Here is a 22,801-nt window from a genome sequence, read left to right on the forward strand (position 1 = left end):
TCATGCGTTGGCCCAGAGAGGTAATTCAGCGCAAAGTCATGTTGAACTGAAGTTTACTCTATACTACGTGTGTAAAAGTGGCGGCCCGGGGGCCAAATCTGGCCCGCCACATCTTTTTGTGTGGCCCGGGAAGGTAAATCATGAGTGTCGACTTTCTGTTTTAGGATCAAATTAAAATGGAGTATAGATGTATATTACATGTATTGATTTTACCCCTTTGAAATCAATAATTGTCATTTTTTAATCAATTTTTCTGTGTTTTTAGTTCAAAAATCATTTTTTTAAATCTAAAAATATATATAACAAAAGCTAAAATAAACATTGATCTAGATCTTTAAAAAAAAAACTGAATATGCAGGGCTTTTAATCTAGTTCTTTTAATCCATTTATAAAAAAAGAAAATCTAAATATTACATCTAAAATTGTCCGGCCCACATGAAATCGAGTTGACATTAACTGGGCCACGAAGTCTGACACCCTTGCTCTATACCACATGTGTCAAAGTGGCGGCCCGGGGACCAAATCTGGACCGCCGCATCATTTTGTGTGGCCCGGAAAAGTAAATGATTTCTGTTTTAAGATCAAATGAAGAGTGTAGATGTATATTAAATTTCCTGATTTTCCCCCTATTAAATCAATAATTGTCATTTTTTAATCATTTTTTCTGTGTTTTTAGTTCAAAAATAATTTTGTAAAATCAAAAAAGATATTTAAAAAAAGATAAAACAAACATTGTTCTAGATCTATAAAAAACTGAATATTCAGGGATTTTAATCCAGTTCTTTTAATCAATTTATAAAAAAAAAAGAAACATCTAAATATTATATCTAAAATGGTCCGGCCCACACGAAATCAAGTTGCCGTTAACGCGGCCCGCGAACCAGCCCAAGTCTGACACCCTTGCTCTATACATACACCAGGGTAACATCACAACATGCGGCATCATCGGCGCCTACGCCGTCATCCTAGCGGTGAACGCCTACATCTACACCAGCTTATCCTACATCACCCTCAATATCCTCAAGCGCCTCCTCAACAACAACTTTAACGCCATGTTCACTGACGTGCCCTTCCAAACAATAGGTGAGTTGGTCAATACCTGAAGAATTGCTTAACCCAGTGGGTGGGCAAAGCGGTCTTTGAGGGCCACTGTGACTGTAGCTTCATGCTCTTTTGTCCAGACTACATCATGCTGACCCTTTGGGTGGTCCTGGCCGTCAACGGCGTGGTCCTGCAGCTGTACCGGGAGCGAAGCAGACCTTTTTTTCCACCTAGCCCGTACTTGATGTGGCTGCAAGAGCGAGAACGGCGTAAAACTAATGTGCTGGACCCGAGCCATCATTTCCCACCGCTGCACAACCGCTTTTTGGCACGAGCAAGGCAGCTCACCAGGCGGATGGAACCGGCCGGGGAACACACGCCACTCTTGCTGTAGCCAATCCAATAAGAACTTGAAAGAATCCTCAAGTCAAATTTAATGACACTTTTTAAGCTGTGTTGGCCACACTTTTCCATTTTTTGCACTAAAACACAAACGAGTACATTTTCCATCCATTTAAAACTCAGGCATAACTTTTTATTCCAACTATAATTTTAAAAGTGGTACACCAGAGATGCTCCTCATCCACTTTTTAGATGTCAAAGAACAACGCCACTAAACTGACAATGTCAATAGTGTTTTATGAATTAAGCCTGCAACTTTTTTTGAATTAAATTGAAAGCCTTTTTTTGTCTCTTACCCAGTGATTCATTGTTTTAATCAATAAACAACCACTTTTTTACCATTTATTTTTTTATTTTCCAGGTTTTGCGAACTGTAGTGTTTTGATATGAATAAACTGCCTGTATAACACATGAAATGTCGGCCTCACAGTCTGGGAACTGGGTTCAAATCCAGGTCAGTCCACCTGTGTGGAGTTTGTATGTTCTCCCTTGGCGTGCATGGTTTTTTTCTGGGTACTCAGGTTTGCTCCCACATTCCATAGACATGAATGGTAGGCCAATTGGACACTAAATTGTCCCCTAAGTATGAATGTAAGCGCAAATGGTTGTTTGTTTCTCTGTGCCCTGTGATTGGCTGGCCACCAAAACAGGATGTCCCCCGCCTCTGGCCCAAAGTCAGATGTGGTGGGCTCCAGCACCCCCCGCGTAACCCTAATGAGGATAAAGCGGCTCAGAAAATGAGAAAAGATGTAACACTTGCAACATCAATTTTGTATTTGCTTACTCGGGCGCCCTCTGTTGTAAAATGACATTACATGCATGTCTATTTTATTTATTTTCAAATTGCACCGTTTAAAGCCCTGAGGGAATTTAACATGTACGCTTTTGGAATGTTTGGAGACAACATTTAAATCATCACACATGGTGACTACGTTAAGATTAAAAACTTTATTTGTGAATATACTAGACACAAAGCACAAAGGTGCCATTTTGAGGGACAGTACTTTAAACCATGTCAAACTAATTAGTTCCAACTATTTCAATACTGATTACATTTATTGTGAATGGATTTGAACGCAGGTGAGCCAGACCCCGCCCCCTCCAGAGGCAGACCTGCTGTGATTGGCTGGTTCGAACACCACGCGCATAACAGCGGTTGCGATGCTTCCCTTCACTTGACAACATTCACGTTTTCCACACGGAAAATCCACTCCTTCGATACGAATAGATCGGACGTCTACTGCTAGTAAGTTTCAAATGCTGTGATTTGTTTGTGAAATGTTTAGAAAGTTGTACAATAGGCTCACCAGGGGCTTAATGCCGATCCCTCGTGGAAAAAGTGGCGTCTGTTCGCTTTTTTAAAACAAGCGGCGTTGTTTAGGATGCGCTCGTTTGTATTGACTCACTTTTTGTTGGATATCGTTGGCGAGGTGAGAATAAATAGTTAAGAGGATCAGTGGTAGTCATTCTAATTTTGTTGGCTGCACTTGCTGAGAAGATCATGACACGTTTTTTGGATGAAAGTACATCAAAGTATTAGTAACAGACACCATTGCTGCTCATTTTGGTGCAAATTCATCGCGACACTAGTTGATTTATTGAAAAGTATAGTCAGAAATCCTAGTAGGCTCGCTTTTCATTCATTGATTTATTTTCTGTAGCGCACACATGGCTCGCAGGGGGTGCTGGAGCATATCCCAGCCAAATAGGTTTGAAATGGTGGCTACCCAATCGCAGGGCACTAGGAGACAAACAATCAATCCCGCATAACTAGGGGCAAGTTAGTGTTCTATAAGGGTACTAAGCAGAGAAGAACTGGGATCGAACCCTCGATCTCAGAACTGTGAGGCTGACGCGTTAACCGCTCTTCCACCGAATTGCTTTTTAAAAATGTTTTACTTTGTGTTTTTATTTAAATGAATTATTGTATAATGTATAGCATGGGTGTTAGACGTGGGTTTGTTCGCTTTTACAAAATGATTTTTGAACTAAAAACACAAAAAAATGCATTAAAATAATTTCAATTATTGATTTAAAAGGGGGAAATCAATAAATATAATATACATCTATAATCTTCATGTAAATTTGATCCTAAAACAGAAAGTCAGCACTCATGATTGGCTTTCCCGGGCCACATAAGATGATGCGGCGGGCCAGATTTGGCCCTCGGGCTGCAACTTTGACACCTGTGATGTATCGCTAGAAAAATGCTAATTCTGGGGGAATTGGAAATGTTTTGGTCAAAACTCCGGGAGGTGACATCCTGTTGATTCTGAGGCGGTTATGGGTCACATCCTATTAATTTGAAATAATAACCCTTTCAGGTTGAATTAGGCTAAATCCTCCATCCACCCAACCACGCAGACATACCCCAGTGCATACAGTAAGGCCCATGTGTCAAAGTGGCGGCCCGGGGGCCAAATCTGGCCCGCCGCATCATTTTGTGTGGCCCGGGATAGTAAATCATGAGTGCCGACTTTCTGTTTTAGGATCAAATTAAAATGAAGAGTATAGATGTATATTACATTTCCTGATTTTCCCCCTTTTTAAATCAATAATTGTAGTTTTTCAATCCATTTTTCTGTGTTTTTAGTTCAGAAGTCATTTTGTAAAATCTAAATATATATATATATATATATATATATATATATATATATATATATATATATATATATATATATATATATATATATATATATATATATATATATATATATATATATATATATATATATATATATATATATATATATATATATATATATATATATATATATATATATATATAAAAAGCTAGAATAAATATTGTTTTAGATCTATAAAAAACTGAATATTCAGGTCTTTTAATCCAGTTCTTTTAATCCATTTATATAAAAAGAAATCTAAATATTATATCTAAAATGGTCCGGCCCACGTGAAATCAAGTCGACGTTAAAGCGGCCCACGAACCCTTGCAGTAAGGTAAAAAAAATATCAACGTATTGTCTTTTATGCCAATATGAAGACTTCTAAAATTATATTATCGCATATATTTAACCACTATGCTTTTCCAACAAGTTCCATTTAGTATACCATACATCCATTTCAAAGATATATTATTCTTCACTGCACATTATTCATCATAAACTGTGTTCTACTCACTCCACCCAGTAGCCTTCATTATTCCGACTGTTTTTATTGTTGCCATCTGCTTGATATTTGGCACAGTTATTCGATTTTAGGCCAAGCACAATCTTGAGAGACTCAAAATAAGACAAAAGCAAGCTTAATGAGTGATTTAAACTGCACGTGACACATATGGGCTGCGGTCATGCACGTGCATGGATGGACACAATAGAGATGATAATGCAATGGCAGATTACCCCCTCATTCATTATCTTTTTTGTTGGGGGTCGTCCGGTTTGTAGATCCAACTTGAAGAGTAATATGGGGTCTCTTATGCCTTCAGACAAACATGTGCAGCTACTTGTATAAGAGACTTGTATAAGACTAAGTGATGTAATTGCATAGCTGATGCTTAGTGTTAGTCACCCAAAATGAAAAATAAGCCTTTTACCTTGTAGTTCTCTTCCATTTTGTACTAGAAATGAACTTTTAGAATTTTTTTTGTTTGTCATTGAGTTTTTTTGAAGTATTGATTGATTAGTGAGCATTATTTCAAATTTTATTTGGTGGTTTACATTTTTGATTGATATAATATGTATTGTAAAATAGTTTTGCACAATTTCAGGGTTATAAAGTATGGCAAAGTTACTGGGTGGTCATTGTAAAGAAATATAAAGAATCAATGGGAGACAATTAGCTAAGGTAAGGGGTGGGCAAATTTTTGGGCCTGGGGGCCATATTGACTTTAAAAATTTGACAGATGGGCTGGTTCTGCACAAGATATGATACATATAAAAAAGTGCATCTGTTAAAGGTACATATGAAACATAAACAGAAAAACGGACTAAAGTATTAACATACTCATCACTCATCATTAAAGTACAAAGTCAAGTAAAAAGGAATGTATTAAGAAATATTAAAATGTCATTTAAAAAAAGATAGAGGAGCTGTAAAACATGAAAAAAACTAATTAGAGTGGGCAGAGCTACTGCCACTGGCTTCCGCGTGATGGCGCCATCTTGGGGAAGAAAAAAAATATTTGGACAACGTCGGCGGGCCGGATTAAAAGGCCTTGCGGGCCGGATATGGCCCGCGGGCCGTAGTTTTCCCAAGTCTGAACTCAGGTCAAAGACGGCCTAGTTTTCCAAACAGTCAAATGGAAGTTTGGGGATGTTTTAATGACAGTTTTTTTTTATCTGATTGAGAATCTGTTATTGTCATGTAGGTCAAAGAATTGTGATCAGTCAGCAGGAATAGGTTTATAAAGGCCAATGGCGTGTTGTGAGCCGTGGATTAGCATCACCCAATCAAAATGCGATTGGCAGGTGGCTCCCCCCGTCTTTGAAACCTTTAAGATAAGATTTTACTTCCACCGATTCACCTGGGAAACGTCGTCTTTCACGTCTGTGAATTTCTTTCACTTGGTTGCACTTGTACATATTGACTTAGTCATTCTTCCCTTTTGAAATGAAGCAGGGCCCCATCTGTATTGAGAGGGAAACTCGTTTGTAAATGAAACACTCCTGTGACAGGATAATTAAGTCCAGACACAAAGGGCTCAGCAGGAAGGACTTTAATGGAGGGGGGGAGATGCTTTTCGCCGAGGGAACCCGGCAGAACTTAGGGCAGGGTGCAGAAGGTTCATTTGGATGTGGTTCTGGCCACCAGCCAGCTCACACAGTACCCATAGGGGACCTTTGGAAATGTTACCCATTCTCAGTTTTTTTAAAAACCAGGTTATCGAGATGAGATCATTTTAACTAGGGATGTCTCCATGCTGATATCCCCCCCCCCCCCCCCACCCCTCGTTCCGATACAATTTATTTTTTTGCATGTTTTTCCCATGCCTATTTTTTTTTAAACCAGGAAAAATAATGTACCGTATTTTCACGACTATACGGCGCATGGTATTTTTAGCCGCAGTGTCAATAACGAGTGCTATTTCTGTATTTTAAACACGCAAAGGATGAACTGTTTTTATAGACGCACAGCAATGGTGACTCAATATTTTAAAGCACTTGTCATCTTCAAAATTAGCTCTGTTATTTTTAAATTCTAAAGAACGGATGAAATATGACATTTCCTAGGATGATTCAAAATGCACATGTCGGGCCAGCTGTGTTATTTGTTCCTCATGTTTGGAGTCCCCACGGCATTCCTGGTGCAGAACAGTGTAAAATCAAACGGACACTCGTTGGGAACGTTCTGCTTTTAACTCCTTACATAATGTGTTTGTGTATTGGGTCGGTCGTACGCACGGGCGCATTCTGGCTGCGTGTGCGCCACACGTGCTCGATGGGCGTCGTGGAGGTTGATGCGTTTTGCCGTCTGGAATAGCGTTGATCCTCTTAACTGATTAGCGGCTGCGACTAGAGAGGGGAGGTGACCTGCGTGGGAGGCATTCGGACAGATGTCTAAACACACCCACGAGTTCCACACTTCCTTGTTTTTTGAGGGTCTCTAACGTGCACTTTTGTTTTTAACTCGCAAGCGGTCGTTAACTGAGATAGACGTTTGAGCCTTTTGAATTCAATGGGTCTTTTGCCTGTTTACACTTGCTGCACGACCTTTGGCTCTTATTGATTGGCTGCCTTCTATTGGACTTTACATCACATGTGTCAAAGTGGCGGCCTGGGGGCCAAATCTGGCCCGCTGCATCATATTGTGTGGTCCGGGAAAGTAAATCATGAGTGCTGACTTTCTGTTTTAGGATCAAATTAAAATGAAGAGTATAGATGTATATTACATTTCCTGATTTTCCCCCTTTTAAATCAATAATTGTCATTTTTTAATCATTTTTTTGGATATATATATATATATATATATATATATATATATATATATATATATATATATATATATATATATATATATATATATATATATATATATATATATATATATATATATATATATATATATATATATATATATATATATATATATATATATATGTGTATATGTGTGCATGTATGTGTATATATATGTATGTGTATGTATGTATATATGTGCTTTAATATATGTATATGTATGTATGTATGCATATATATGTATGTGTTTATATGTGTATGTATATATGTGCTTTTATATATGGATATGTATATGTATGTATGTATATATATATATATATATATATATATATATATATATATATATATATATATATATATATATATATATATATATATATATATATATATATATATATATATATATATATATTTATTTATTTGTGTATTTATTTATCAAATTACTTATTACCTATCTATTTATGTCTAAAATGCCTTTCCTATTTCTGTATTTTCACCCTCTTCCTACTGTGACAACGTAATTTCCCGAATACGGGATGAATAAAGGTATCCAATCCAATCCAAAAATACGGTGCCTCTTATGGCCAGAAAGAAACTAGTCATAGTTGGCATCAACGTGTCCCGCGTACCAAACTAAGTTTGACATCCCTGATATAAAGGTTGTCTCTACTCCTGCTTCCACTCACATTCCATCCAATGACATCCACCTTAGGGAGGTTTGCCCTCTGGCTAGGAGATGTAAATTTGCGTGTGTATAACAGCCACAATGCAGGCTTTGTAAAAAAAAAAAAAAAAAAAAAGGAGTTTGAAGGGGTAGCCCAGGGAAGGCACTTGATTAGTCAGGGCCCTCCTTTTGCACCTCCTCCTGCCCCCTCCCTCGCCACTAACTCGTGTGTCGCCACTTGGGCCGGACAGCGTGCTGCGAATACACTTAGCGGACACGGGAATGCGTATATCGCTCTGAGAGGAGTCGGCTCGCCCCGTTTTCCATCCCTCCGACTGTTTTTTACTCTGAGGTGAGTAGCCACGTTGTCGTCTTTATCTCGTGCGGATAATGACGGCATCTGTATTTGATTGGAAGGTTATGTAAGGTGACGATTGTTGAACAGAGATGCTGCTGTTGGGTTTGGAGGAGGAGGGGGTTGACTATTGCCTCAGCTGTGTTGAGCAAATTATCAATGTTATTAGAAGCTTCATACTGTGATTGCTTTTCTCCCCCTCATTCTCTTCCCATCCAGCACACAACCCCCTTTTTGACAAACACTCTCACGCATACACCCGCAGGCAGAGACGTTTTGAGGGTAATCCTTCACATCCTGTGTGGGAAAAGGGCAAGAAAGGGGAGCTCCGATGTTAACGTCACTTCCTCGTGAGAAAGTCATAAACTCATTTTCTTTTCATATTCATCACTGACGATTGTAGGCTGTGGAAGCGTTGTGTCTAATTAAGAATGCTGTACAATTAGAGGACTCGACTGAACTGAGTGAGCAATGGAATTTCTCATTAACCTACTTTGGAACATTGTACTTACTAAAAGATAATTGTTGAAGAAGTTGTAGGATTTTTTTTTTGTATTTTAGATAAAAAAAGAGGATTTTTTATCTTAAATTTGTTTGTTTTGAAGCATTTTTTAGTAAGTTGGACTTACAGTTTGAAGATAGAGGATTCGATCACAGGTTCTATCTTTTTTTTTGTATGTTCTTCCCGGGTTTGCATGGTTTTTCTATGGGTACTCCGGTTTTAGGGATATCCCAAATACATGCTGGGTAGGCTGGTTGAATACTCTAGATTGCCCCTAGGTATTAATGAATGGTTTGTTTGTCTCCTAAGCGCCATGTGATTGTCAATTCCGGTATGGAAAATAAATGAATGACTTAAAAGTGTAAGGTAAAGTAAATTATGTATTTTTTTTTCTCCATAGAATGAAAAAGTGAATCATCTGTGATTGCATTGATGGCTGTCCAGACGGGCATCCAGGTAAGCTTTTTGCAAAGATCCAATTAAATTGATTTGGTAAAAAGACACTTTTTAAATCAAAATTGTGAAATGTCTCAGCAATAATTAGACAAAAAAAGTCCTAATTAATTCATGCTTTAGGTCAAGGGTGTCAGACTCGGGTTGGTTCGCGGGCTGCGTTAATGTCAACTCAATTTCATGTGGGCCGGACCATTTTAGATATAATATTTAGTTGTTTTTTTTATTAAAAATGGATTAAAAAGAACTGGATTAAAATCCCTGAATATTCAGGGTTTTTATAGATCTAGAACAATGTTTATTTTAGCTTATTTTAATATATTTTTAGATTTTACAAAATGATTTTTGAACTAAAAACTGAAGAAAATAATAAAAAAATACAATTATTGATTTTAAAAGGGAAAAATCAGGAAATTTAATATACATCTATACTCTTCATTTTAATTTGATCCTAAAACAGAAAGTCAGCGCTCATGATTTACTTTCCCGGGCCACACAAAATGATGCGGCTGGCCAGATTTGGCCCCCGGGCCGCCACTTTGACACATGTGCCTAAAGAGTTTGAGTCTCTGCCAATAATTTTCGAATAAAATAACACTTGAAATTGTAAATGATTGACAGAACAGAGTAAATGATAACTTCACAACCGTAATCTTGCCTGACAAACATTCCTCCAAGGATCAAAATACTAACTGTATTATATACAAGACTTAGTAGTTCTGACGTTTCACCCTATTGTGTCCACCAACTAATTGTTTTGTTACCAAAAAAAAAAAACATAGACATATGTATCTCACGCGGCAAGTGAATCAAATCCACCTGCGTCGCGGCACGCCGTCACGTTCTCATTCCACGGTGTCTTTCGAGACCCCGAGGAGTGACTTTTGCACATTTTTGGGAGGCTTCCCGGAATGTGAGCTGTATTTTTTTCCCCTTCCACTCCCAGCAACCAATGTTAGCCATCCTAAAATGCAAAACAACACATGTCTCAAGTTACATGTCATCATGGCTCCTCATGGGATGCAATATGTGACAGGAGAATCACAGTGAGGCATTTTGTCAAGTATTACTGTATTTTCATGACTATAAGGCGCACTGCATTACAAGGCGCACTGCATTATAAGGCGCACCCTCAACGAATGACACTTTTTTTACATATATAAGGCACACTGGATTATAAATCGCCCTGTCTATTTTGAAGAAAATTTCAGCCTTTTAAGTGCGCCTTATAGTCGTGAAAATATGGTACCTTATTTTCACGACTATAAGCCGCACTTAAGTCTTAAATTTTCTCCAAAATAGACAGTGCGCCTTATAATCCAGTGTGCCTTATATATGGAAAAAACAGGAAAAACAAAAACAAAAAAACACCACTGTCGGATATTAAAAAAACACAAACGCCTGAACTGAAACAATACTGTTAAATATGCAGACGCCATCTTAGTTTACAAAATCCTCCATCATATAGCTCCCCCCCCCCCACTGCAAGATTTTATACAAAAAAATCCAAAACATCAACAATGGCTGGCTCTAGAGGTGACTCTGTTGTGAGTGCTTCATACCTGGAGGTCAATAACAATTGCCGTATTTTCACGACTATAAGGCGCACTTAAAAGTCTTACATTTTCTCCAAAATAGACAGTGCACCTTATAATACAGTGCGCCTTATAATACAGTGCGCCTTATAATACAGTGTGCCTTATAATACAGTGCGCCTTATATATCGAAAAATGTCATTCATTGAGGGTGCGCCTTATAATGCGGTGCGCCTTATAGTAGTGAAAATATGGTGCTAATATTGCATTGAGGACACCTAAACACCCATTTGAACCAGGCATGTCAAGTCATTGTATGTTACTAGTGCTTCGACAAAATGATAAAGATGCACTAAATCAGATTCATTGATTGGGTGTTTGTTATCCAAGAGGCCATGTGGCGATATCGATCCGGCGTGACTTGTGGTTGCATCACACGCCGTAATCAATAAACCATCCCGGAACACGTCATTAAAAGTGAGCATCTGCAAAGTCTACTTTGTCACGTGTGCTCGTTAGCAAAGTTACGCAACCAAGAGGACTAAACAATAGCTTAAGGCGCTTGATGAGTCGGACGAAATAATTAAAGGACGAATAAAAAGGGTTTTGAAAATGATAATGTTTGCATATTAGGCTAGTTTGGGGTGCACCCTCCCCTTTCACCTTTGACCTTCGTACAATTCCAGCAGACTTGAAGGCCCTCGCTATATAAGTGGCTCAAGTTAAGAGCATCAGCTCAACTCGATAAGGGTAAAATCTAATGTACGACCACACGCTGAGTTAAATCTCCACACTATGGTTGCATTTAGTTGTTGGATTATCAATCTTCATTCCATTAGAACAAAAAATGGTTAATTGGCTGATCTGCGAATGCTCCTAATCCAACTCACAATGAAAAATAAAGACTGGAATGCCTTTTTTTATATAATACGTTAGTAATGCTGCAACAATATTGAGAAGACAGACATAATGTTGCCTGAGTTTTGTTGCATAACGCTTGTTTTTCCAGCTGAGTCGAACTCCGGTTCTTTTCATAAACGTATTGGCAGCAGAACATCAGGTGTGTCCAAGTTCGGAGGAGTTTACATTGAAACCGGTTCGCTCTACTTCAGGTTTAATTTAATCAAGTCAAAGTTGGCCGTATAAGACTAAGCTCAACTACCGTATTTTCAAGACTATAAGGCGCACTTAAAAGTCTTAAACTTTCTCCAAAATAGACAGGTCGCCATATAATCCAGTGCGCCTTATATATGGAAAAAACAGAAAACCAAAAACCACCACTGTCGGATATTAAAAAAAAACACAAACGACTGAACTGAAACAATACTCTTAAATATGCAGATGCCAGCTTAGTTTATAAAATATTCCATCATATACCTCCTCCCTTACTGCAAGATTTTTATACCAAAAAATCCAAAACATCAACAATGGCTGGCTCTAGAGGTGACTGTGTAGTGAGTGCTTCATACCTGAAAGTCAATAGCAAATTACCATATTTTCACGACTATAAGACACACTTAAAAGTCTTATATTTTCTCCTAAATAGACAGTGCGCCTTATAATAAAGTGCGCCTTATATATGGAAAAATGTCATTTATTGAGGGTGCGCCTTATAATGCGGTGCGCCGTATAGTCGTGAAAATACGGTAATTGTATAAATGACTTTGAATAGCCATCATTGTGAACACTGGAATCCAGTTTTGTTTAAATAAGTCTTTGTATTTTTCCCTATTTAAATACATCCAAAAAGGTTAGGTCATTGAATCCCAAAGCACATTTCTGCATAATTCACTCATAGTTTAGCCTCTGTTCTTCATCCCACCAAGTTTCCTATTTATTGGCAGAACAAACTGGAGTATTACAAGACTGCCTTGTTTTCTGCCAGTAACTCATTGCGGCGGAATGAATGTCTTAATATCACTATGCGACATGTAATGGACGTCAAGATTATCGCCTCAAGCGAGGAGGGGGTTAGGGTCTGTCATCCAATAGAAGTTATGCAACATCTGTCTGTACAGATGAGTCATCTTAATGGACATCTGCTTTTGATTTCAAATTCAGCCTTCCGCTGTAGCAGTTTGTAAACAATGATGAGCTATGATTGGGGAATTTGGGTGTATATCTGCAATACAAAAAATAATTTCAAGGATTTTTTTTTTGCAAGAGAACATTATAGACCAGGGGTGTCAAACTCCCTAATTAATTAATTTGAGATCAAGCGGGCTGAACCAGTAAACTCATTGCAAAATTACTTAGAACTAACAATAAGCCCACTTTTTTTCCTTTGTATTAGTCACTAATACTAATAATTAGTGCAAAGAATGAGTAAATTATCAAAATGTTTATTAAAATAATTTTCCTTTTACATTATGAACAATATATTATGAACAAGAGAATAACACAAAAACATAAATAAATGTCAATTCATGTTGTCTGCACGTACTAAAACACTGCGCCCCTAGAGGATTATACAAGAACTACAAATTTTAAAGAAAATTCATATTTTTTTATACAATGCAGCTTTCTTCCACGGGCCGTACCAAACCACCAGCCGCGGGCCGTATGTTTGACACCCCTGCTATAGACGAACCAAGTGAAGACGCCAATCCTCCCCCGTGAAATCCCCACCCACAGCAGGGGGGGGTCAGGAAATGGAGCGGCTCAAATCACAACACTGTCGAGTCACTACTTGGGTGTGGGAGAACGGAAAACCACTAAATACAGGGTTTTCCCTGCAAGGGTTTTTCTTTCAGGGGCAAACTGTCTTTGGAAAATAGAATTGTACTCTGAATAGAAACATGAAAGCTGATCTGAAAGGTCGGAAGGGATATAATGAAAGCCTTCAACGCCTACTAATACTTGGCATGTCTTCAGTGGGAATGGGAACAATTGACTTTCAGTGTATCACATGACTCCGTCCGTCATAGTAGTGTTGGTAACACAACACCTTGACGCATTTGTAAGACAATTTGGTTTGCTCAAAGACAAAACTAATCCCCTGTCCTCTCCAGGTATGGTTTGGAGAAAAGTTCGATGCCCCCGTGTTGAGTCCGCGGAGTCCTCGCAGCCCGTTGGCGCAGCGTCACGGCCCCGGATTGGCTGACGTCTTCCAGTACGATCAGTGGTTAGCGGTTCGACATGAAGCCACCTTGGTGCCCATGCAAGAAGACCTGGCTATCTGGCTCACTGGCATGCTGGGTAGGTAGAACGAGTTGGGGGTAACGGATTATAGTCCCAGGAATCTAAACACAAAAAGCTTTTCTGCCAATATTGTTATTTATTTTGTCATCTTTTCTCGCTCTTTTGGTTTTGGACTGGCCAAGGAAAGAAAATGAAACAGGAATTAGTGTAGACATGGGCAAACTACGGCCCACGGGCCACATCCGGCCCGCAAGGCCTTTTAATTCGGCCTGCCGACGTTGTCCAAATGTTTTTTTTTTCCAAGATGGCGCCGTCACGCGGAAGCCAGTGGTAGTAGTTCTGTCCACTCTTATTTGTCTTTCGTGTTTTACAGCTACTCTATTTTAAAAAAAAATACATTTTAATATTTCTGAATACATTCCTTTTTACTTTACTTTGTACTTTATACTTTTTACTTTAGGGATGAGTATGTTAATACTTTAGTCCTTTTTTTCTGTTTATGTTTCATATGTACTGTTAACGGATGCACTTTTTTATATGTATCGTATCTTGTGCTGACCCGGCCCATCTGTCCAATTTTTAAAGTTTTACAGCCCTCTATCTTTTAAATAACATTTTAATATTTCTTAATACATTCCTTTTGACTTTACTTTGTACTTTCTACTTTTTATTTCAATGATGAGTGATAAGTGTCTTAATACTTTTAGTCCTTTTTTCTGTTTATGTTTCATATGTCCTGTTAACGGATGCAGTTTTTTATATGTATCATATCTTGTGCTGACCCGGCCCATCTGTCAATTTTTTAAAGTCAATGTGTCCCCTGGGCCCAAAAGTTTGCCTACCCCTGACCTAGTGTTTTTTTTTTTTTGTATCAGTGCGAGGAATGCAGACAAGAGTTATCGGCAACGTGACTAGAATGACCCTTTCTCATACCTGTCAACTGGTACGTTCTCGCCGTAATTGGTACAACTGAAAGCCCATTTTTATATTGGTACGCTGTACACATGAAAATGGTACGCTAAACGGTGATTTTGAGAAAAAAAAATAAATTAAGGCACTTTCTAGCCATTTTTCACCATCCGCCATTGTTTCTTCCCGGAAACGCATGTCTGCCAAGTGATATATGTACCGGCGCCTCTGATTGGCTAAAAAAAAAAGATCATGATAAACATTTCGTTTTGTAACACTTTCACCATGTGATTTCCGTTTCCTGTTCCCTTGTTTATGTTTACTTTCATTTTCACTTGTTGTTCGTGATTTTTTACAAAAAAGTAAAGTGGTAAGATTTTCCATGTATTTATACATATATGTAAGGGCGAAAACAAAAATTGGTAAGATCACAAATGGTTCGAGGTTGACAGGTATGCTTTCTGTCGTGTTTCTTTACAAACTTGACTGGGAACCTCTCAAGTCAGGTGCAGGGGGGTTTGGTTTCAAGCCACTGTTGTTATGTGGACTCACCCAAAAAAAAAGGAGCTTTTGTACAATCATTGTAGACTTTGTGCCCATTAGAATTCAGAGGCTTTTGTGATGCTCCCTTTGGGGGAGAGAGATTTACAATGACCATGAATGGGAGGGCCTCATTCTTTGACACTGAGTTTCCTAAAACTTTTCTAGGTTATTTAATGATTTTAAAATCTGTGAAATGCTATCAAAAACATTTTTTTGTTTTTTTGCAGAAGTGGAAGTCAGGGCCGAATTCTTTATGGAAGAGCTCAACAATGGCGTCAAACTTTGTCAACTTATCGGTGTCCTGCAAACTAAGATTGCCCAGAGTTGCCCCTCTGCACTTGCAAAGGTGAGGCAGAACTCCGCTAAAATAGAATTTTTTCAACATTAAAGTTATTTTTTTTCCTTCATCCGACAGCTCTTTCCTACAAGAAAAGTCGCATGTAAACGTGACGCTTCTCCAGGATCCTTCTTCGCTCGAGACAACACCGCCAACTTCCTGTCCTGGTGCCGGCACATCGGCGTGGGAGAGCCGTACCTCTTTGAATCGGAGGGTCTCGGCAAGTTGTCAATTTTTACTTCCGATCCTTGTTTTTCCGTCTACGGAAAATCGTGACTTCACATAACAATTCATCAGAGCTCAGATCTATTGAATCCAGTGGCGGTCCGTGCATTTTCTCGTTGCGCCTTCAATGGATAAAATCCACTTCCTAGTAGCATTTAATAATTAAATACAAATACTGAAGCTTTTCAGACATTACAACCAGGCTGGGGGTGATTTTCCCGGGAAAAGACAGCGATTTCATCCATTTAAATAAAAAAATCCACTTCCCAGCAGCATTTAGTGATTAAATACAAACACTGAAGCTTTTCAGATATCAGAACTTGGCCCGCAATTGAAATATTATTTGGGAATTTAGGCATGTTTTACTCAACAAAAATCCTTTTTAACTGTACACAATATCCATCCTCGTTTCTTTCTTCTTTCTTTAATATCGCCATCGAAGCTAATGCTGAAAGTCGAGCCTGTCCTGTCGAATTTCTGTCATAGTCCGTCTTGAAAATGGCTTTGAATCAACACCACCATATATTAGCTTTTCCAGCTCGCTCCAGATACAGTTTGGTACCTTTAGCCCGCCTACTCTTTCCCCAGCCAATCAAAGTTGATAAAAGTGATGATGTATCCCTATGCCTGCGAGAAGGCAATGACGTATCTCTACGCTTGCGACAAGGCAGTCTTATTGACGCTTGTTTAATGCAACAGAGCCTGCAGAACTGATTGTGAAGGCCTTGAGGCAGATTTCTGACCCTGGCAACAAATAATGGCTGAAATCTGATTGGTTAAATACTTCATTATGAAAAAAACACATCTGGAAGCTGTGCAACCAGGGGGCAAATCAATGAAAGGAAGGATACAGACAATTCAGAATTATTTAATATTAGTATTGATGGACAAAATATAATGTATGATTCAGATATTTCTTAGGCCAGCAGAGAAGGCCTTGAAGGGTCTGACGGCCCGCCACTGATTGAATCGTTTGTCTACACGTGTTGCACAACCATTGGCCGTGAACAAAGACGCCAATGCTAAATGTAATTGTTTTCCGAGAACAAATTTCTGGATAAAAGAAGCTTAGAGATTTTTGCTGGAAAAGGGCTGAATTCAATAAGCTCCAGTTAGGTTGATTAGCTGAACATGTTTGTTAATCCTTAAAAACGTCTTAATGATGTAATAGGATCTGTGCTAAAAGGCAATCAACCCTGAGTAGTTTTCTTTTATTTTATTTTAGATAACTATTCCCAGTCATACCATATTTTCTCGCATATTCGCCGTATTTGTTGCAAAACATGATGACTGAATCGAGGGTCATGTGTGCACAAATTAGACTCTCAGGAATACCATGTGCGATGATTTTTTTCTTAAGATTTTCCCTAAAGCACATGTGTCAAAGTGGCGGCTCTGGGGCGAAATCTGGCCGGCCGCATCATTTTGTGTGGCCGGGGAAAGTAGATCATGAGTGCCGACTTTCTGTTTTAGGATCAAATTAAAATGAAGAGTATAGATGTAAATTAAATTTCCTGATTTTCCCCCTTTTTAATCAATAATTATAATTTTTAATCATTTTTTCCTGTGTTTTTTGGTTCAAAAATCCTTTTGTATAATCAAAAAATATATATAAAAAAGCTAAAATAGACATTACTCTTGATCTATAAAATACGAAGATTATAGATGTATAAGGAATATTTCCTGTGTTTGTAACATTTTAAATCAATAATTGCAAACGATTTGTACAAATTTGATTGTCCAAAAATGATCTATCGATCAGCACGATTTGAAAAAAGCTATATCTGTATATTTCTTCTCCAAATTCATGTTCCCTTCCTTCTGCATGATTCACCCAGCATTCCTCTTCAGGGTATAATTAACATCCAAAGTCACGTTTTCAAGCCTTGCACCTCTGTTGTCCCACTCCGTCCACCGGATGTTGTCTAACAAGAGCCGAGAGGACAGCTGCTGCCTCCCATTATTCACTGGCCAAGTTTGGATGTTCATTTTTTTGTGCTTTTCCTCCCCAGTTCTACACAAGGAACCCAGGCAGGTCTGCTTATGCCTGCTTCAAATCGGACGCATCGTCTCCAAGTACGTCTTGAAAAATGGCCATTTTTACTGACTTCTCGTGTGCAAATGCCCATAGTTTAATATTCCCACCGACTGGTTTTAGATACGGCGTGGAACCTCCCGTGTTGGTGAAATTGGAAAAGGAAATAGAACTGGAGGAAAGTCTTCTTCTAAGCGAAGAGCCTCCACCAGCAGTCCAGACCTTCAGTGTGTGTTGCCAGCATGGCGGCCTCTACCATTCTGGGGTGAGCTTTGCCTTTTTATTTAGAAATGTGTGCATAAGTGGCGGCCAATCAGCTTTGCCGCTTCACCGGCACGCCATCTGACCACGTGATGCTCCCGCGGGCGCTTCGTGACCCGCCGCGGCACGTGACGTTTTAGGCATGTGGCATGGAAATTAACTTGATGTATGTTTTGTTTGGATTGCTAGCATCAATGAATGAATTAAAAGAACTACATTAAAATACCTGAATATTCAGTTTTCATAGATCTAAAACAGTTTATTTTAGCTTTTTTTTAAATCTATTTTTAGATTTTACAAAATGATTTTTGAACTAAAAACACAGAATTAGTTTAAAACACCAGATAATTCAGGTTTTTTTTACAGAGCTATAAGAATGTTTATTTTAGCTTTTTTTAAATCCATTTTTAGATTTTACAAAATGATTTTTGAACTAAAAACACAGAACTAGATTAAAACACCTGAATATTCAGTTTTTTAATAGATAAAAAACAATGTTTATTTTAGCTTTTTTTAAATCTATTTTTAGATTTTACAAAATGATTTTTGAACTAAAAACACAGAAAAAAATAGATTAAAAAATGACAATTATTGATTTAAAAGGGGAAAAAAATCAGGAAATGTAATATACATCTATACTCTTCATTTTAATTTGATCCTAAAACAGAAAGTTGCCACTCATGATTGACTTTCCCGGGCCACAAAAAATGATACGGCGGGCCAGATTTGGCCCCCTGGGCCGCCACTTTGAAATTAACTTGATGTACATTTAGTTTGGATTGCTAGCATCTTCATTGAAGCAAATGCCCACCCAAAAAAATGAAGCCCACTATTGTCTCTTTTCTTGGTATTCAGGAGCACGGCGGGGAAGAGCCACCTTGCAACTGCTCCAACAGAGTGTCCATTGAATACCTGTCAGAGGGTCGCTACCGACTTGGGGACAAGACCATCTTTATTCGAGTGAGAGTCCTAAACACAATTATATGCACATACACACTCACCCATACAAAGTGCTGGTAATAGGCTGTTCCACGTTGGTAATCCAAACCCTCAAAGGAGCAGTGTGTGTTGAGAAGGGTCCTGTTGCTCCAGATGGAATTGGATATTCCCTGAGGGAACAATTACCTGAAACCAGCAAAAAAAAAATGTAGGCACCCATTGCTTTCTTAGTTTTTTTTTTTTTAATATCAGAGCTGCAAAATACTGCGGATCTTCCACGGTTTACTAAGCCACTTATTATCAAACTACTAAATATGCATTTTGTATCTACAAAATACTACAAAAATGCACCCAAAAAATATAAAAAGTATTTTTTTTTTTTTTTGGAATTTACACCCAAAAAAAATTTTTTTTGTCTCGTCTTTTTAATGTACCATTATAGATATAATATTTAGATTCTTTTTTAGGAATGGATCAAAAGAACTGCATTAAAACACCTGAATATTCCGTTTTTTATAGATCTAAAACAATGTTTATTTTAGCTTTTTTTATCTATTTTTAGATTTTACAAAATGATTTTTGAACTAAAAACACAGAAAAAAAAGATTAAAAAATGACAATTATTGATATAATAGGGAAAAATCAGGAAATTTAATATACATCGATACTCTTCATTTTAATTTGATCCTAAAACAGAAAGTCGGCACTCATGAATTACTTTTCCGGACTACACAAAATGATGCTGCGGGCCAGATTTGGCCCCCGGGCCTCCACTTTGACACAAGTGCACTACCCAATATGATTTTTGATGTTGGCAGCCCCGTAATATAATGTAACCTTCCTTTGCTTTTGTTCAGTTGCAGTGCGCCACTATAAATACCGTTTACGTGTTAGTAGCAGTTAAGCCTTGTTAGTCAATTGACATCACAAGCCACATTAAAAATACACTTGTCTCGAAGCTGCTTCTTCCCGACGAATTAACATCCAAATGTTCTCCTTAGATGCTTCACGGCAAACACGTGATGGTTCGTGTCGGTGGCGGTTGGGACACTCTCCGTGGCTTCCTCAGCAAATACGACCCTCTCCGCGTACTTCAATTCACCACTTTGGAGCAAAAGATTCTAGCCTTCCAGAAGGGCCCACCAGGCCTGGGGGGACACCACAGCTCTGCAACAACAGCGCCGCCTCCCGAAATGGACCCTTTGTCAGCCGTTGACGACCTCGTCTCTTCGTCCTCCTCTTCCTCCTCGTCATCCTCTTGCTCTTCCGGTTCAACCAGCAAGACGACCACACCCATCCCGGGTCAGACATGTCGCTCATACGCTGCCACGCCCATTTGTACACCCACCTTGCCTAGAAAAGGGGTTGTAGCGGCGCCAAAGAAGAACCTCCAGGCAAGTACACCGACCCCCAGGAAGCCTACCCAACTCCCTCTGCCCATCAACGGCAAAACCTCCTCCTGGTCTTTACCCAACACCCCCGTTGGCAACTCCAAGCACCCACCTAGTCCAGTACAGGCTCCACCACGTAAGGCTATAACGCCCCAATCGGAACCCAGCCTCAAACAGAGGCTTAGACCAACCACGCGAACGCCCGCTTCCCAACCAAGAAGTCCAGTATGCCCCGAGCCTTCATCCAAATTCCCCAAACCCTCAAATCCCACAACCAGCGCCACGCCCAAAGACGGCAAACCCCCGACGGGCGTCACCCAACGCTCACGCTTAGCGCAACGCCGTCCCGGTTCTCCCGCTTCGCGACTCCGTTTAGAGACGACGAGAAGAGTCCGTGGAGCGACCCGCGTAACGCCTTCTCCGACCAATACTAGCTCGCCGTCAGCCTCACCGGCGCCGCCACCAAGTAAAGACAACACGGCTAAAAGCAAGGTTGCCGCACCCCTTCCACGAGGCATCGCTGTCCCCTGGCGTGTACCCGGGGCCAACGCTGCCTCCATTCCAAGCATTAAAAGCAAGCAGAAAGAAGCCTCGAGCACACAGAAAGTGCTTCAGAAAACACCCGCTTCGACGAGTGTGGTTAAATCCGCATCACGTCGTGTCAATATACCCCAAAACCCTTCCTCGGATGTCAAAATAAAAACAGATACGACGATAGGTAGAAAAATCCCTCCGTATAGGGCAAAACGAGATGACCCTTATTTTGAAATGAACTGTCGGAGAAGACAGAAAATCTAAAGGTAAACGGTTCAGGGGGGAAAAAAGCACTTTTTTAGAAACACTTTTTAAGGAAGAAAAGGTTACAAATGAACTACTGATCAAACATATCCCTTTAAATATATATTTGACCTTGCCTTGTATCAATTAGTGAACGTTCAAAGCAGTATAGTTGTCTTTTTATAATATGCTTTTTAATGTCGGGATTTGTGTGTGTTGAAATTCTAGTTTTTTAATGTGGTGTTGGTCTATGTTTATAAATAGATTATATACAGTTATTAAAAGGCTTTTTTTCCTGTTTGGCACTTTACAGAAACTTCTGTTTGTCACATTTTGAATGTTGATTGTGTCTTTTGTCCCAGATAACTTTTAATGTTGTTTTTTTCCAATAAATCAAAATGAAAAATCTATCTTGACTTTGCATTTTAATTTCCAAAGAGCCACAGGCAACAAACATCTAAAATATGTTCAATTCACAAGGTTTCAAAGTACTCCAAAGTATTACCCGCTATGCAAAATACAAAACTATAATAAATTGAATATTCTAGTATACTTTTACTTGCTACCCAGATAAGATATTCTATTCATGTGGGCCTGTAAAAATCTTATACAGATTACACCACCCAAAAAAATATTAAAATGTTAGAAATATGCAATAAATAGCATGTATACTGTGTATATCTATACATAAAACTTCTAGGAAAATACATTTGCCTTTTCTTAGCCACTCCAAACATTGAACTGAGGCCCTCTAGTGGTAAAAGTATATATTACATTGCCATTCCAAAGGACGGATTAAAGCATTAATAGAAAAAAGGGGGCCTATATATTGCATCACCATTCAAAAGGACGGATTAAAGCATTAATAGAAAAGGGGTAGGATACATTTTGCATTTCTATTGCTACGATTAAAAGTACTCTAAATGGCAGAGCACTTGAAAGTTGTATTTGCACAGAGGGAAAAGTGCTGTGAGCAAACTATAACATTAAATTAAAAGCCGGTTAACACAAGGTAGAACCACAATCCAGACTGGGACTACTCTAACTGCTCCAAGTGACCTAAAACTTGGGACTAGAAGACACCCGGGGGAGGTGTAAGGACGTTACATGCAGTTGGCGTCCCACTGAGATCTTTTGTCTTGGTACTTTGCCCATACTTTGCTCCCTTTTGGGCCATATGCCACTAGAGGCCATGCTGTCACATCACATGAGAATCTTTGTTGTGTGATGGCCTGACTGGTACATTGACCACCATGCCATGGAAAAATGTACAGATGCTCCCCTACTTACGAACGAGTTAGGTTCCGAGCGCTTGTTCATAAGTTGAAAGTGTTCATAAGTTGAAATTGTTCAAATTGAAGTTGATTCAGTGCTAT

At 38.9% G+C, this 22,801-nt stretch overlaps 2 protein-coding genes across 2 annotated transcripts in view; both read left to right on the forward strand.

Annotated features, from left to right (window-relative positions):
- Window positions 1–1,859, forward strand: part of tm7sf3 (transmembrane 7 superfamily member 3) — a 9,461-nt gene extending 7,602 nt beyond the window's left edge. Inside the window, exons 10-12 of the mRNA XM_077710080.1 lie at window positions 1–20; window positions 921–1,083; window positions 1,182–1,859. The exon at window positions 1–20 is cut by the window's left edge and continues 81 nt beyond it. Of these exons, the coding sequence (XP_077566206.1) occupies window positions 1–20; window positions 921–1,083; window positions 1,182–1,435 (437 nt within the window). The 3' untranslated portion in view covers window positions 1,436–1,859. The remainder of the gene's footprint in view (window positions 21–920; window positions 1,084–1,181) is intronic.
- A 716-nt stretch (window positions 1,860–2,575) lies between these two features.
- gas2l3 (growth arrest-specific 2 like 3) lies at window positions 2,576–21,835 on the forward strand. Its single transcript, XM_077710075.1, has 9 exons — window positions 2,576–2,689; window positions 9,280–9,335; window positions 13,879–14,065; window positions 15,688–15,806; window positions 15,876–16,017; window positions 18,035–18,098; window positions 18,181–18,322; window positions 19,174–19,278; window positions 20,259–21,835. The coding sequence occupies exons 2-9, from the start codon at window positions 9,312–9,314 to the stop codon at window positions 21,444–21,446; spliced, it is 1,971 nt and encodes a 656-aa protein (XP_077566201.1). The 5' UTR covers window positions 2,576–2,689; window positions 9,280–9,311; the 3' UTR covers window positions 21,447–21,835.
- The last annotated feature ends 966 nt before the right edge of the window (window positions 21,836–22,801 follow it).

The sequence above is a fragment of the Stigmatopora nigra genome, chromosome 23 (assembly GCF_051989575.1).
Source record: "Stigmatopora nigra isolate UIUO_SnigA chromosome 23, RoL_Snig_1.1, whole genome shotgun sequence".
Classification (NCBI taxonomy): Eukaryota; Metazoa; Chordata; class Actinopteri; order Syngnathiformes; family Syngnathidae; genus Stigmatopora; species Stigmatopora nigra.

What these genes read in the sequence shown, in the direction of transcription:
- gas2l3 (XM_077710075.1), top strand. Translation starts at nt 9,312, where the DNA reads ATGGCTGTCCAGACGGGCATCCAG. An exon ending in ATCGGACGCATCGTCTCCAA is followed by an intron (nt 18,099 to 18,180) that starts GTACGTCTTGAA and finishes GACTGGTTTTAG; the next exon opens with ATACGGCGTGGAACCTCCCG. An exon ending in GCGGCCTCTACCATTCTGGG is followed by an intron (nt 18,323 to 19,173) that starts GTGAGCTTTGCC and finishes CTTGGTATTCAG; the next exon opens with GAGCACGGCGGGGAAGAGCC.